Source organism: Papilio xuthus, unplaced genomic scaffold, assembly GCF_000836235.2.
Source record: "Papilio xuthus unplaced genomic scaffold, Pxut_1.1 DF826923.1, whole genome shotgun sequence".
NCBI classification, from domain to species: Eukaryota; Metazoa; Arthropoda; class Insecta; order Lepidoptera; family Papilionidae; genus Papilio; species Papilio xuthus.
In genome coordinates this window covers 3,521,565-3,538,896 of record NW_013531726.1, presented here as the reverse complement: position 1 = coordinate 3,538,896, position 17,332 = coordinate 3,521,565, and the positions used below count along the sequence as shown (strand labels likewise).

At 31.9% G+C, this 17,332-nt stretch overlaps 1 protein-coding gene across 5 annotated transcripts; it reads right to left on the bottom strand.

Moving 5' to 3' along the window:
- Positions 1-1,872: 1,872 nt before the first annotated feature.
- Positions 1,873-10,652, bottom strand: LOC106122610 (peroxidase-like). Of its 5 annotated transcripts, none has more exons than XM_013318683.1 (14): positions 7,599-7,632; positions 6,616-6,643; positions 6,393-6,520; positions 5,714-5,898; positions 5,142-5,318; positions 4,715-4,911; positions 4,259-4,457; positions 3,711-3,908; positions 3,468-3,618; positions 2,912-3,088; positions 2,674-2,824; positions 2,325-2,526; positions 2,047-2,155; positions 1,873-1,973 (listed from the first exon to the last, which is right to left on the bottom strand). In XM_013318683.1, the coding sequence occupies exons 3-14, from the start codon at positions 6,518-6,520 to the stop codon at positions 1,880-1,882; spliced, it is 1,968 nt and encodes a 655-aa protein (XP_013174137.1). In that variant the 5' UTR covers positions 6,616-6,643; positions 7,599-7,632; the 3' UTR covers positions 1,873-1,879. The 5 variants fall into 5 exon arrangements, with proteins under 5 accessions (XP_013174137.1, XP_013174136.1, XP_013174138.1 ...); XM_013318682.1 differs by lacking the exon at positions 7,599-7,632 and adding an exon at positions 6,991-7,186; XM_013318684.1 differs by lacking the exon at positions 7,599-7,632 and adding an exon at positions 7,055-7,186.
- Between the last annotated feature and the right edge of the window lie 6,680 nt (positions 10,653-17,332).

The window sequence follows — 17,332 nt, the reverse complement described above, 5'->3', positions numbered from 1 at the left end:
TAAGCGATCTCTGTTCGCGTGTATACAGTTCTAATGGTTTTGTACTTGTATATATTGGTTCCTAATGAATCTAGAAGAGTGTGTCGAATAGGCAAAGACATAAGTATTAAACAGCGATTTGCTTTAAAATAAAGAACACGTGATCGAAAAGTATCAATTTCGTTTACACTTAGCTTTTTAGTAACTTACGCGAAGATTTTTACTTTTCAACACGATATATAATATTACTACTAATGTAAATACGTGTCAGGAAATAGCAATATTGAATTGTATATTTTTCTACGCGATCTTTTAGCCCGAAGCTATCCTATTCATTTGAAAATCTCGTTAATAACGAACTTTTTCCGGTTATCCAAATAAGATTGCTACCGTAATAAAATAAATTAAAGGAATTGCTAATTAACTTTGGCAATATTCGTTAGAATTTTGTAAAGGTAAGCGATGCTTGTTTTAATCTTAAATTAAAATTCATTTAACTGTACATTATATATATTTGAATAAAAAAATATAAAGCCTTCGATTTGACGTTCATGAAACTTTTGATAATGCCTTACATTTGAATATTGTGTTAATATACATGGTATAAATATAAAAGATAAAAACACGGATCTTAAGCAAACAATAACTTAAGTAATAAAAGCTTAAGCTAGTAAAATATCTGAAGCTTCACAGGAAATGTCACAAATTCAAGTTAAAGCTCTCATTCCGTATTATGTACGTCTGGAGGAAACGGAAAACGCTGGCTATTTTCATATCCTTGTGTTGCGTTAACATTGAAAGGCTTTGTGAGATTAGATAAAATGATTTATTAGAAACACGTTTCTGATGCTTTGAAATTTTAAAATGTAATTGTGTTTTGTTGTACAAATATAAAGCATGTTTCATATATCACCAAAGAAAAATTATAAAGTAATTAAAGTTCTTTTGATTCATGTTCCGAGGTTATTATTATAACTTATTAAACCAAGGACACTTAACTATAAATGTAGTTACCATTAGGAATTTACTGTTCATCACGGCCCCTATTAGATATGCATGTTATCAAATTTTTAGACATTATTATTTAGGATCACTTAGAGAGAATGGCGCGCTTTCGTTACCAATTCAAGTGTCCGATTAATTATAGTGAGGGGACATAAGCGTTGATATATTAATAAGGCTAGTGTTGCGCCGATACACCGAAACAGTCTAGGATTTTCTTCCTAACAAAATGCAGACTCTTTTTTTACTAAATTTTATATTTATGTGTACAAAAGAGACAGTCTGGAAGGCTTAAATTTTGACCTTGTACTCAATACCGCAGAGCGAATAAAGTCACCTTTCGCATTTTATTCTAATGAAAATAAAAACCTTTATGAACGAGGGTTTATAGAACATTCCGCACACAATTGTAGCGCCAAATGTTAACCCAGAAAAATAAAAAGTAAAGTTTGTTTAAGAACCATTTTTATTCAGTGTAAAGTAATTGCAATATCTTTTGTTAAATATGTTTCCTTAAATAAATAATTAGATTCATGTGGTTAATGACATTCTCCCAGCAGAGCAGAAATAATCTTATCTTACTAATATTATAAATGAGAATGTTTAGATGGATGGATGAATGGATGGATGTATGTTTTTTTGAAGGTATCTCCAGAACGGCTAAACAGATCTCGATGAAATTTGTCATACATATAGAACAGTCTGGAAGAAAACATAGACTACTAATTATGTATGTTTTGTTATTAATTTCGCGCGGACGCAGTTGCGGGTGACAGATAAATCTTAGTTTTTTTCTTGAAAATGGACCTTAAACGATTTCGACCACAGACTGTGTGGATATTATGAGAGACAACGACACAAAAAAAAAATCAAACATATATAAACTCATTCATATTTTTTATTGTGTTTCAACTACTTTTTCTTCTGGAACAGATTCTTGCCATAATGTCAAGTTAACTGCCGGCAATTCGTCACATCGCACTAATGGATTTCTAAAATAAATAAATTCGTTTAATTGAAAGTATTCAAATTAATAATTAATAATTATTACCAAATCATACTTACTCATCTGATACCAATTCAAAGGCTCTTCGTTGCATCCATGTAATTTTGTGTCCGTTGTCGCACAGAAGTCTTGCCATAGAGGCCCCATTACGGATACTATTTAATTGAGCTATTGGAACAAGACATGAGAATATAATATAAATGATTGTTATTAATTGAAATTATATTTTGAATATAAATAAATCAGCACCGTACCAATGCGTGAACGCACAGTCACTAAAAAGTCCAAACTCTTTTAACCTATAGATAAACGTGGAAATAAAACGTAAATCACTCACGTAAAGTAAATGCGATGTCCTGATCTTTCCCGTTTTCATAGAAGTACCGATCACCGATCCGTACGTTCAGAAACTGTTGCAATAAAATACAAAGGAATGTCGGCCCGACTAGAGCTCCTGGTGCATGTTTTTCTAAAGAACCACCAACTACTAGATCTATATCCTCAATTGATTCGTATAATTCTTTCAATTTTTGAACGTTCTGTAATTAAAACACAATTACTTAATAATATTTTATTTATATTTATCGAGTAATTCAATTTTTACAGTCAAAATAAATTAACGAACCAACCAGAATTTTGGTTGTTGTTGGGTAACCGTGCCACGAATTTGTAAATTTTTAGCTTACCTCTTTTGACATATATTCTTTCAGGTCTTTGAATGTATCAGGGACGGACAAGTCGCAGTGAGCTCTGAGTTGCACATAAGTACCGAGACCATGGTCTCGGCCGCGCTGTATATCCATAGCACGTAAATCACCACCACTTGAATGGTTTCCCCTGAAAATAATGTTATAGCATACTTTTTAAATGATGCTTAATAAAAAATACAAGACATATAGATTTAAAGTTAAAGATGAATCTTACTTAAAAAGAAATCGTGTGACTTCAAAGTCCCAATACTCATCGCTTTTATCAGCTGCTTGATATGATAAGCCACGGACCAGATCATCAAAGCCGTCGCCTTTCTCCAGTAAAGCCGGTCGGTTGAACCAGTCGCTCAGGCGTACAGATCGCGCTAGTATTCGATCCTCAGTTATCAAACTGCAAAAATAAATCTTATCTTACTTCTTACTAACATAACTTATAAATGCGAATATTTAGATGGATGTTTGTTTGAAGGAGGTATCTCCAGAACGGCTACATCTCGCAGAAATTTGGCGTAGATTTAGAATATAGTCACACAAGAACACATAGGTTAATTATTAATTATTTTTTTAATCCGCCCGGACGGAGTCGTGGGCGACAGGTAGTATTATCATTAACAACACATCAGGCAATAAATGGACCTGTTATATCTATTACAGACTTTATTTCTGTCTTATTAAAGTAGAACAAGAAAAGTTTTTCTATCAAGTACTATTTTAATCATCCTTTTATAAGGAGTGTTAATTAATCGTAGGAATTATAAAAGATATCTTACTTCAAGTAACCACGTATCATTGTGTGAAAATGTCTAAATGCAGCCGACGCATACTCTTTGTATATCGCTGCACTTACATTAGGATTGTAATCGTTAACGTAGTCTTTGTGTTGTGGATAAATTAGTTTTTTATTAATCATGTTATTTTTACCTAAAAAAATAACATTATAATTTGATTAGTCTCGACGAAAAACTATTGTGTAAGTTAATAAAAAAAAATTGAATGATAAATGATCTACTCACCAAGAAGTATAATTAAATATTCGTAATAGTTAATATGCTGTGTTTCGGCGATTGCAATTCTACGCGCCTCTTGGTAGATCTTCTCATCGTCCCAATGCGGATTCAAAGTGGACAGAGCATCGGCAATGCGGTTGTGCTCATTGACGAGAATTATGTGCAGTGCCGTCAGTTGTGGACTCTGATTACCTCTAGTATCACCTGCGTATTATCAAGGACATAATTTTTTTAATTAATAAAGTAATAAAATGAAGAAAAACTACGCCTGTAAAGTGAATTCATAGAGTAATAAAATACAAACTGACTAGACTGAATCTTACTATGGAACTTTTCTGAATGTAAACACTCAAATATATGTAGATTTTGCTATAAAATTATTGAAGACTAAAACAAAAGTAACCAGGAAGCGTCCTAATTTGGTTTAAAAAACGCACTGTTTTGTACATAGTATTTGATTTCAAAACCTGAATAAAGTAATTACTATAAATCTTAAGACCTTATCAATAATGTGATAAACAGATCTTAGGGTACATAAGCTATAGTCAAGTTACCTAGCAAATAACATGGTTCGTCAGTTGAATGTACACCTATGCAATCTTTTTTAATGTTGCCGGTCTGCGGGGGCCATTCGTAGCCATTTCGTACTGTTGTCCACATACGACCTCCGCTGCCTTCTCTAATCGCCTTTGCATGTCTCTCATCATTTCCATACGTTAGAGATAAATCCATATAAGAAGTAACCACAGACAACTGAAAAATCACCAGATGTTATGGTGCAACATTTATTTAGACCCACAAACAATGTCCAACGAAATCTTAATGACCTCTTTCTTTAAGTATATTGAATATAATTTAGGATTCCGCCAAAAAAATTTTTTAGTCGCCTTCATTCTCTTTTATCCAAAACTTAAAGCTGCCAATTTCACTTTTGTCACAATCTTTTTTATTAAATACATGTTGGAAAAGATAATTGGAAAAATAAGTTGAAATAAAAATTAAGACCTTACCGGAGAAGCGAGATCATTAGGACCAGTACAATTTATATCTTTAGTAGATGTTGTCCTTATAAAGTTCATACATTGCTTTCCTTCTGGTACATGAAAATCATCATCAGGTGGTATTGGGATATGACGGCAAAGTGGATGGGTGCCCGCATCTGGAGCTATATTTCCATTGTCGTCGCAGCATACAGGCCTTTCTAGTTCTAGTAAAAAGATAATAGTATAAATAGTAGGAGTATACAATGAAAATTGACATTTCAAAAATCGATCTACGTTTTTATTATTTGCATTTAATTTAAATTATTCAAGTATTGAATACATTTTTTTATACCATGAGGAGACAAACAAGAAAGTGGCCACCTGATTTCTATGCATCTTTAGCAAATTAAAGGCCCCTGATGCGTAGCCTATTTTAAATGAATAATGTACTTACTTGCTTTATCGGGTCCAGCTGTCAGCGACAAGTCATGCGCAACTATTTGCCCCCATTGTTGAGTATTTAAGTTCCACTTATGTTCGATTTCTAGTTTTGGTATAAATATTTTTATGCTAATCTCTCGAGTATTAGGCAATGACCCACCATCTGAAGCCGTGGGCCATGAGTTTACACCTGAGGAAATAAGTAATTTTATATGTCTCTATATAAACGAAACGTAGAAATGGAAAACAACCATTACTAATTGTGGTGAAAATATAATCAGGTGTTTTATAAATGGTTCATTAACTAATCTACATTTATGAACTAGCCAATGTAAATATCGAATCAATACTATGAATCCAAGGGATGTCCCTCAAATAAATTGCGTGACGATTTTTAACAGATCATCTGATCAGTTTGGATCTCGGATTGGACTTTATTCTTTCCTTGAGGGTGGTGATTTTTACAAAAAGATAATTGAATGTGCGTTTTGAATCATTTTTGAAAATTACTGAATGTTGATATTACTGTTACCCACTTATTATGGCGTTTTCTCTATGATTATTTTTGTAACCGTAATTACTTACCATCTGCATAGTTACTTTGTACCATATTTTCGTAGGCATTATTTGGTGTTCCCCAAGTGGGATTTGCTAAATTATTGCAAGATCCATCGTATGACCGGTAACGAGTCTTTGTACAGTTTGATTGATATGCAGTACATATTGGGGCTGACGTTAGTTCATTCTCTTTTTCACTATCGGTATCGTAACTGTAAGGTTTATGCTTATTAAGAACTAGCTGTCGCCCGCGACTCCGTCTGCGCGGAATTTAAAAAACTTAATTAATAACCTATATGTTCTTCCAGACTATGTACTACATCCATTCGGCTGTTCTGGTGATACCTTCAAACAAACATCTATCCATCCATCTATCTCTCTAAACATTTGCATTCATAATATTAGTAAGAAATAGGAAGTAAGATATATTAGCGTATGTTTTGTTGTATTCCTTATAAGGAGTTTGTTAATTTTTTTTTTTTATAAGAGAAGGGGGCAAACGAGCGGCGGGAACACCGAGGTTATCAACGACACCCATGGACATCAATTACGAATAAATAATTATAAGTTACTAAATAGTGTTACCTTTTTAATACGTTATTGACGCTTAACAACTTTGTTTGAATAGGTATCATTATAAACCCGTGGTATCCTTTTTATTCTTATTTTATGTAAGAAATTTAAATGATATTAAATACACACTTACTCAACAACATCGCCCATCATTGTAGATTGAATATCCGGAGTAGTCGATGTATCATGCGCTCTATATGTAGCCACATATTTAAATAATATTAAAATTATCGTACAATCATATATTGCTTGTTTCATCATCTGTAATAATAAAAAAAATTAAAAGACACGTTTCCAAAGACGGAATTTGATAATTATTAATATAATTACAAAATAATTTAATGTTTAAAACATACCTTTATTGAGTCTCTTGAAAACTATATACTGAAAACCATTTCTATTAAATATTGCTTATAAATAGGTAAGATTATCAACATAAGTGTGGAAGTACTTATATTATTACTTCAAACACCTATTCATAAGCGTCGGTGGCTCAAGGGTTAAGCACTTGACTTCTGTAGGTCTGATAATAATCAATAGGTCCTGGGTTCGAATCCCTCCATGTACCATATGTTTTTAGATTTACTTATGAACATCCGACGGTCTTAATTGCGATTTTATCTGTGACGAAATTCAAACAGATGTTATATTAAGCCGACTCGTAATATAACATATGGTTGTTGACGGTGGTGACGGTGACGGTTGATGGTGGTTGACTGTGAACTAGTCACCCGTCTCAGTTAAGGTAGACTCCGAGCTCCTCAGTGGGGACGTATTGAAGAGATAAGACACCACCTAAATAATTTTGACTATTTCTTTTGATTCAAATCATACATCCGCTAAACATAGAGCTGTTTGACCTAACAGTAAGTATATCAAGTCGTTTGGCAGCGAATTCTTTGTTTATGGTAATTTTATGTGCTATAAAATTTTCAATATGCAACTACCTATATAAATCACTGGACGTTTCCACCATGTTATTGTAAGGATGAAGAACATGGTAACAACAAACAATAAACCTATAGAACTGGTTATGCTTATTATAATTGCATAATAATTACAACAATAATTTAATATTATTATAATAAGTAAAATATAATAATACTATTATACAATTAATAGGATACTAATAGAGAATTAATTAAGGAGAATAATGTTATTTTAATAGGAAAGTAATTTATAAAATAATTGAATAATTTTAAAACTTTGGCCTGCATCAATTCTTATTGAAACATTACTCAGATTGTGTTGAGCAGTGATTGATATTTTCCATTAGCAATAGAAATAAGATGTAAAGTGGACAGTTAAAAATATTATTAATTAAAATGTTATTACTTACCACTTCTATTTGTTATACAACAATTCAATTTACATTTAAAATCGTATGTTAATTCAACATGCATTTATATTTAAAATTCATAAAATTTAGTCGAACATTAGATATTGTGAATAAAATCACTTTAACATTGTTACTAAAACTAATTGAAAAACACGAATAAACTCGGATAACTTCTTTAGTTTTCACGTACGCTTTTCAAGAAGTCATCGCGTAATTCGCGTGAACACAATAAACTGCTAACCAACGCACGCTTATCGTTCATGGATTGTTTTCTTTTTGCGATAAGGTAACTCCAAATTTTATGAATAATAAGTCCAAAATAAACAGTTACATTTAAAGATTTCAAATTTATAAGCTAACAAGAACAACAATAAATTATGTTACTTCCTTTGTTTTTACGACAAACATTCGAATTGGTGTCATGTGGTATGTAGTGGTTATTTCAAAGCTATATCTGCTACATTAGAAAATGTGGTTAAAATTTACAGAAATTCGGCATAAAATACGAGTAATTCTCGTTGAATCACTTAGTATTAAACACATGACATAGAACAAATAGAAAAAAGACTATTCTTAGCAATGTTTTTTTCTAGTCCGTGTCCTTTCTAAGTAAACAGATATATTTACCATGGTCCTAAATTTTGATCTCGTGCAATATATTAAATATCAATTTAGGAAAGATTACCATCATTTCCGGGATGATTGCTAAATTGAATAAAAAAAATCGCTTTTTATCCGCAGTTTCTTTGTATTTTGGGTTTTTGATAATTTCATGTATGTAAACAGAAATATGTTTTACTACACTAATATATATATTAAAATGGAAAAATTTGTGGTTTCGTAAATTTCTTACGAAAAGACCGCATTCATAAAATGTTTTACCTATTGTATGGTTACCACATAATTTATTAAAAGAAACACATTGCTATAAAATGTAAAAGATTACATTTTCACCCTGTAAAGTAGTTGACTGACCACTACTGATCACAAATGACTGCGATTTTATTTTAAGACATTACAACAGAAATAAAATATTTAACAATATTCGAGAGATGCTGTCGGTCCCTCTTTGTGAAGAAAAAGGAAAAAAGTAAATGTACGGGAAAGGAGTACGACACAACTGGTACAAGACACAGCTAGCATTCAATATTGCGTTTTTTTATTCGCGACATGTCTAGCACATGAATTTGCTCAGAAATACGCCAAGGCAGCAAACGATGTAAAAAATTATAAACGAATACAGCCGCAAGTTTGATACATACGCCTAAGCCTAGGCACATGTAAATCGACCGTCTACTCAATTTAGATTCGTCTAGCGTAACCTCGCTTTATTCTTACCAATTTACTGAAAAATAGATCGCCCACAAACTCAGTAAATTCTCTTTTTTGCAGATGAAGGAAAACATTTCATCCTCTAAGATTTGTCTATTATAAATACATCATTTTTAAAAATTAACATTGAATGACCTTGAAACTTTTAACCTTTAAAAAATATTTGTAGGTTATTACATGTAGCTATATGGTTAGGGAGTATTTATGTCCTAAGCTCATTAGCATATGTTAGGTTTAGGTAATAAAAAGCATGTCTGTGGTTAGTCCTTTGTGTGCTTACAAAGGGTCTAAGTTACGAGTAACTAAATACGATCCGTGTAATTACCGGCCATTTAAAACCTTATTACGCAAGCTTATTATTTTCATTAACAAAAAATACGTATTTTTAACTTTTTAAATACCTTTTAAAATAATTGGTAATTTGTTTGTTAAATGGTTAAATAATAAATTAAAATTAGACGTAGTAATAAAATGTTCAATAAATTATGTGAATTTATTGATTATTACATAATAAAGGTATATAAGATACGACCTACTACTGGTATAAAAAATGAAGACATTTGTTCCGTTTTCCTTATTTACATTTTTATTTAAGACTGATTGAGCAAACGAAATATTCAAAACGAATGTTACCAAATCATTAAAATATGTTTATTCAACTGATCGTTTATCTTCCGGTTAATTTATTTTTAATTTTATCGGAATGAAAATATACAGATTACGATCTACACTAAATAAATACTTAAGTATTTATTATTAGGCTAGTTAATATCAGACAATGTTATTTGCAAAAGCTTTAGCAGGATAAATAAACCAATAAAACTTATAATAGCAAATTCCTGTCGTCGTAGGTTTGAAATACGAAAATAAAACTACATTTTATAGTCCATTTGTTCGGTAGAAGCCTCATGTTTAATTCAATACATAAATAGCCGATGATGAGGGTCAAAGGAACTAAACATTTTCTCCTAAAACGCGCGATAAAGTTACCAGAACTATCCAATACAAGAAACGTATTAATCTATGTCTGAAATGTGCAAGAATTTATTTCCGTATATCTTTCTCTTACAAACATAAAATATTGTTGATTAAACCATTAGTATTGGAATTGTAGAGGCAAATGTCACTTCCAGCGTTATACAGCTTATAAAATGGTGTCAAAACAAACATTAGTGTTTCAATTGCCGTGAAACTTGTAATGAAACATGTTGTTGGCTCTGTTTATCCAAAGCGAATGAGAAGGAAGACATTATGTGTCGATACAAGTATCATGACAGTCGAAACCAAAAAGTACATGTTTTGTGAACATTTGCTCTTTTGTTTCCTGTTGTTTGACTTCAGTCAAAGTATACCACCATAAAACACACAAGAAAGTAAATTAAGACACTAAAGAAATACTTTTTAATACATAAATATTTATTAGAATCTTTACATGGTACTTTACCATTAATTGCCAACTATTTTGCAAGCAATAAATAACGTTATGTTGCAGAAATGAATATGAAATTTTAGGTGAAAAGCGTCGTATCAGGTAACTAAAAGCTTGTAAACATTTTAAGCGTTTATTGATCATCATAACATATGCTAACAATCTAAACATGACCTCTTTATAAAGTAAGCAATGTTAGTAAATGTTATTTAAATTATTGTGAATTTTCTATTTAAGGTATAAAACATTTACTTACCAACATAACTATGATAAAGAATATAGAAGACGAATCAATTCACAGTATTTTATAATTATAATATTTAATGTTTAAAGGTCTATCTACGTGGCCGTACCGTGGAAATGATTAAAACTGAGAACAATATAGAATTAAACAATATTAAGGGGTAAAACACTACATATTTTTACTCTGAATCATACATATAGCGATCTTTTCTAACGAGTCTCATTGATTGAATTAGTTGTTGTTCTTTAACAAGTTATGTTTTGTGACACGCTTCTCGCAATAATTACTTCACAATTGTTTTACAGTCGCAACAGCTGCTCGAGTTCATTAATCCAAGCGTGAACGTAAACCTCACTTGATGAACTTGCGTGATTAATAAATCTAATCTTAAACTAACTCAATCGTAAAGCCGATAAACTTTAACTTATAAGCAATAAACTTAGACTGTTCAGTATGTGCCAAATATTTAAATAACGCAAAGAGAGAGAAGTAATTTAAAGAAGGAAGATATATCAAACGAACTTGCTGGTCACTTGTGTTTATGCCGCTTGCTAGAAGCTTTAACTTCAGAAAAGAGGCGAGGAAAAGAATTAAGTAAATAAAAGACCATCGAAACTGCATCTTCGCAACGTCTTATCCGACAGGTCAATCCTGTGTTCTGTGAAATCTTGGTATATCTCTGATAATGTCAGAATAAAAACTAAGCATTAAAAATGTACGAGGAAGAAAAATATGTTAAAATCATTTGGAGAACTAAAGAAAATGCAAAACTCCGCAAGTGCCTTGAAATTATTTCATTAAATAGGAATTTGCGTGCCCCCTAATCATTTCCGCTACGCTTGTGCCTCTTTGTTTAAGAAAATTTAATTTAACCTTCACTGCCTGTGGAGGTTACAAGTTTAAGTCGCCTCGTGAGATGTTAATTTAGGTTGTCTTCTTTGAATTCTGTACATTACAGAGCTTTCGCCTTTTCGAATGGAAAGAGTCGTTGAAAAAGTCAATCATGTTTGTTAACTTAGTTTTATTTACCTCATATTTATTATGTTGCCAAAGATTAAAATAATAGCGAGATATTTAGTATTATTAAAAGCACACGAAAGCGAAGTCTATATGTGTAGATGTATGAATGTCGAAGAACCGCGCGTTATAGATGTCCGTGGTCTCTGCCTACCCCTTTAGGCTACGGCCGTGAATTATGAGATATAAAATGCACTTCTGCATACATATGCAACTTGAATTCAACTATAGAATAATTGATATTAATATAATTTAAATGACATACATATTTTCAATACATTCTCTCATCGATATCACATACTATGCATTATCAGGAAAGATATTGAGTGTACATTTATGTAAAGATATTGAGTGTAGATTTACATAAATCTACTGGAAATGAGAAATTTTATTGACACATTTCACTGGCTGAGTGTCATTTATTATCTACTAGTCCACGCGGAAGTAAAAAAAGCTTATTGTGTAGCTGTGTGTTCTTCCTTTTATCAAGATCTGTTGAGCCGTTCTGGAGATACCTTCAAAAAAACAACCATCCATCTATTCATCTAAACATTCCCATTTATAATATTAGTAAGATAGATTAAATTTAATGGGGACGAATAGTGAACTGATGATGATGAGATTTAATTTATTTTTGTGGAATACGAATACAATTTACGAGTAGTAATTGCATCGTGTTTTACAATCTGCTTCTTTTACCGCCGTATTTTTTTTATTTATTATGGCTATATGTACCTCATTTAAAATGATTTGATAAATGAAACAAGTGTTACAGTATATAAGGTATCTAGTTGAACGCTTTGTATGTAACTTGAGTTCCGCTGTTTCAAGAAACTGCAATTAATTCCAAGAAGCAATTTCGCAATTAAGCAACGATACAAAGAGAGATTTAATTTCGAACTTATTGTAACTTATAAAATATAATGCCTCGAATGGTTTAAAATAGTGTAACACCAATGGTTTGTTATTCAACATAAACTATGTTGTACAGTTGGTATTATCAGTTCCAAATGAACGGTATTAGGAGATCTGCAGTTTCAACACGTATATCTGATATATAAAATTCTCGTGTCACAATTTTCGTTCCCATACTCCTCCGAAACGGCTTGACCGATTCTCATGAAATTTTGTGAGCATATTGAGTAGGTCTGAACCGGCCAACAACTATTTTTAATCCCGCGCGGACGGATTCGCGGGCGACAGCTAGTATTATATATATTACCAATACTTTTCTAATAACAGTTTTATAACAGTGGTAGAGCCCGCTTTAGCATCTTCGCACGAATTGGCCCGGCTCGCCCGGTGAAATACCACGACCACACAGAAGACAGGCGTGAAGTGGAAGCAATTCCGCGTTTCGTCTGATGAGCGTGCGTCCCGGAGGCCTCATTTAGTCCTCTTTCCCTTCCCACCCTTTTCCTTGTAAGGAAAGGATGGGAAGTGGAAGTGGACTTTCCGGATGAGAGAATGCATGGAAAGAGAAAATATTTTCTTTCTGTGCATCCTCTCCTCCGTCGATTAAGTCTATGGGCAACGGTCACTTCGCTATTTCAGCGATTTCAGGTGGCCGCTCGCTCTTTTGCCACCTTGTGATTTAAAAAAAATTTTTACTAGAGTTTTTTCTCAATTCCGTATATACATAGTCACAATCTGTTTGTATTGATCATCATCAGCCCAAAGTTTTCCGTTAGATGTACTACATCTCTCCGAAGGGTCGCCACAAAAATTGGTCCCTTGCCACCCCGATTCAACGAACTCTCTCGACCTTGATTCTAAATGTTGCCCTCTACGTAACCATTATAATGAATCCCAAAAGTAATGAACTCTTACTCGTACTAATATTATAAATGCGAATGTTTATATGGATGGATGGTTGGATGATTATATCAAGGTATATCTCTAGAACGTCTGAACGGATCACGCTGAAATTTGGCATAGATGTAGAGCATAGTACGTAGTAGTAGAGCGAGAGAACACATAGAATACTCATTATTATTTTTTTTAGATCCGCGCGGACGGTGTCGCGGGCGTCAACTATGAAATCTAATTAAACTGAACTAAAAATATAAATCGAATAACATTTAATTATGCTGTATGTTTATGCCAAATTCAATTACTTAAAGTAACTTTTATTCATTTTATCTTTCTTACCATCTCTTAACAAATGCTTAAATCCTGAATAAAAGTTTTATGTCGGAGACCCTTTTATAAAATTAGAAATTTCTTCGTATTCACACACATACGATTTTCTTATGCTAATTTAAACACGCAATCCAATATGTTTACCCTTTTTGTTAATTGCATGTTAATTTTGTATACAATTTGTAAGATTTTTTATGTAATTTAATACAATAATCTTCTAGATTTTCAGTACGCTATTTTTAATTTCATCATAATAAATAACAGCATTCGGTAAAGTTTTAGGCACATTAAACAGGATCCATATTTTAATTGCTGTCTGGCAGATCTTTTATGCTTAGTAAATCCTATCAGTGATGTTTTTATTTATATTCGATAAAATTTAATTCGCAAACTTTAATTTGAACATAAATATTTATGAGGTTTCAACTTCAAACATAGTGTTTTCATTTTCAAACATTATATTGTTAGAAAATAATGTTAGGTTGGAAAAAATACATATTGTATTTTTTCTAACCTAACATTATGATAGACAATCGTATACATTATATGAATAATTTATTTTTACGTGAAGGAATAAGTAATTTTAGTATAAGATATAAAACAGAGTGAATAGTGACGTAAATGTAGATACATCTTCACTTAAATGTGACTACGTAATGATTAAGTTTACATTCGTCGCTATTTGAACAAACTCCTTTTTAGAATTTGTATTAAAATGTACGAGTATAGTTCAATTATGTCATCATCATCAGCTCACTATATGTCCCCACCGAGGGGCTCGGAGCCTACCCTAAGTTAAGAGTGACTAGGCCATAGTCAAACACGCTGGCCTTCGGATAAATGTACATATGTAAATCCGAAATCGAAAAACACATTGTTACATGGCGGGATTCGAACCCAGGACCTGCAGATTGCAAGTCATGTGCTTGACCCCTGAGCAACCGACGCTCTCCACCAATTATGTACTTTGATATAAAAAAGTGACAGGCGCTTCATACGTTGCCCGCTTTTTTGTAAAATGATTATTATTTTAGGTAGATAATATGATCGTGTAATACTTTCACTTCATTTAAAACTAATGGTTACTTAAATTATAAATTCAATGTAATAAATTACTGTTGGAATCACAAGTATAATTTTAACGAAGCGGCAAATCGCGAAATAAGATTTTATGTCTAAAGTTTTGTAGTAGCGCCAAGTAATTTAAATTTACCAGCGACACTTTGCTGCGATACATTCAAAAACATGAACAAACATATTTATAAAAGCTTGTGTGAACACTGACATTGATATAGTACCCTCATAAATTTAAACGATACGCACACGATTGAAAAACGATTTAGTAGAAATTATATTTTGTCCGATATATAATATTACATTCAGTTTTAAATCGAAAATAAAATAACTGCGAACTGGCCATTTAAACAAAAAGTCACTATTAATGGTCATAGATGAAGGTTTTTGAAGCACAATATATAGAACGTCAAAAATTGGCAAGTAGCCACGTTATCTCATACATTTAAGGTAGAGGATAATAGATTAACACGAGCTATGCGTCCACGAAATTGACATTCCGGGACAAAATAACATTTCTAAAAACAATTTATTTTTAGGGACAAAAGCAAAAAAATAGCGCAATGAAATATAGCGCACGTTTTGAAATTCATGAAAACGAATAAAAGTATTCATATGTTTAGTTTTAGTATTTATATCGCACAATAGAACAGAGAGACACGCGCATAAGGAGCAAGAATTCAATTCTTTATGAATTCCAAATGCATAGCTTATAGTGCAGTAAGAGGAAATCGTCAACACAAGATAAAAAAGGAGCCTATAGTGAACCTGCGTGCATTAGCTACATTCCCGTTAAAGTTCCATCTAAATCGATCCGCCATTCTGGTCGTTTCCCGGCCATTCTGGTCGTTTCCCGGAACGAACACTGCCTTGCGGACAAAACAGACAAAAAATTTAAAAAATTGGTTTTTCGTTAGCACTAACACAAATACCTACATGTTTACGAATTATGTACGGTTACATTCAGCAGACATTTAAATAATATGTATAGATACATAGTTCTGTTATTTTTGTGTGCCACAATTTCTGGTATTACACCATTTTGATGACAAAATGTTTGAATTGAAATGATTGTATTTAGGATTAACATGAATTCGTAATTCGAATTCGTTAGAAACGGGATTCTTACTACGATTGAGCTGTTTGATCTCCCAATATTTCAAACAACTCAATCGTTGTAAGAATCCCGTTTCTTACGATTGTTATCATGAATTCAATTACCCTCTAAGAAACATATAGGATATATAAATTTTGTCATTCAGTTGCAGACTCGTTACCATCCAAACTTTTACAAAGAAGACCCTTTCATTCTATTTCCATTTTATTTTGCTGACTTGTTTTGTCCCGTTTCCTTTTCCGCAAGAAGCTTTCAAACTTTTCATAACTGAATATTTTTTTTATACATTAGATTTATATGTGCGTTGATGATTAAAAAAAATGGTTTTTATTTGACAATAATTTAAAATTTAGTTTAGTTGTAGAAATATTAGGTACTTTGATGGAATTGGATGAAAATGATTAATTAATAAAAAGAAAATTTTAGAATGAATATATCAGCTTCTAAATTTTTTACTATTATTCATCTATTATTATATAAAAAGGTACATAAATTTTGAAAGGTTTATTAACATTTTTCTCCTTTCACTGTGTACATAGAATAAAGGTTTATTTAAAAAAAAATAAGAACTTGAAATAAGAATAATTCACTAGTAATTAACGGTAAAAAATAGTGAAACGGGAAAATACGACTAATTAAAACTGTTTCGTTAAACTTAATTAAAAACAAACCAGGTTAATTAAAATGCCATAAAGCAATTCAGCCTCATCGCCTCTCGAATCAGTTTTAACCGAATTAAATTTCCTTAAACAGGGTAACAGATACTAGCCCTTAATACAGGAATTAAAAAGCTACAACATTTTCAAATAAAATTTCTAACAAAATTGCATTTCTACAGCTTTTAGGTATTTTTCTTTTGTCAAGAAATATAAGTAAAATAGAATTACAACGCAAAATATCGTTAAGGAATTGGAAGGAGTAACTTTATCCTTGTGGATTTCTAAAAACATATAGCTAAACATAGTGTCATCACTTTCATTCTGTTTGAGAAAAAAAGAGAAAATATATTTTTATATGTACAGTTGTTTCAGCAATGGAAATTTACAGGATCAAACAGACACAAAAAGAAAAGAAAACAAAAACGGCTTTGAAAAATATGGGTTCAAAGAACTTTGAATTATAATCCCCTATCCTGCTTAGTCCCGGGTCAAAACTCTTTGTCTTTTGTTAATAATTATAAAGATTTCCCACGCGTTCACATTATATTCCATTGCCACGCCACGTGTTTGCATCTAAAATTGAAGTAGAAAATCTCATCTCCGTTTCGTACGTCATTTATAACGCCACCTTATATCAGTGGTTATTTCTAGCGGCACGAGATTTCGCGTTTATTTTAACGTGCTTATCTAGCAATGAATAGAAATGCTTTACACAGATTT

Bases quoted from the DNA above. Each gene is read 5' to 3' on its own strand.
- LOC106122610 (XM_013318681.1), bottom strand. The intron at 5,319-5,713 runs GTAAGTAATTAC...TTATTTCCTCAG, and splicing joins ACAAAGTAACTATGCAGATG to GTGTAAACTCATGGCCCACG. The intron at 3,619-3,710 runs GTGAGTAGATCA...TTATTTTTTTAG, and splicing joins ATATTTAATTATACTTCTTG to GTAAAAATAACATGATTAAT.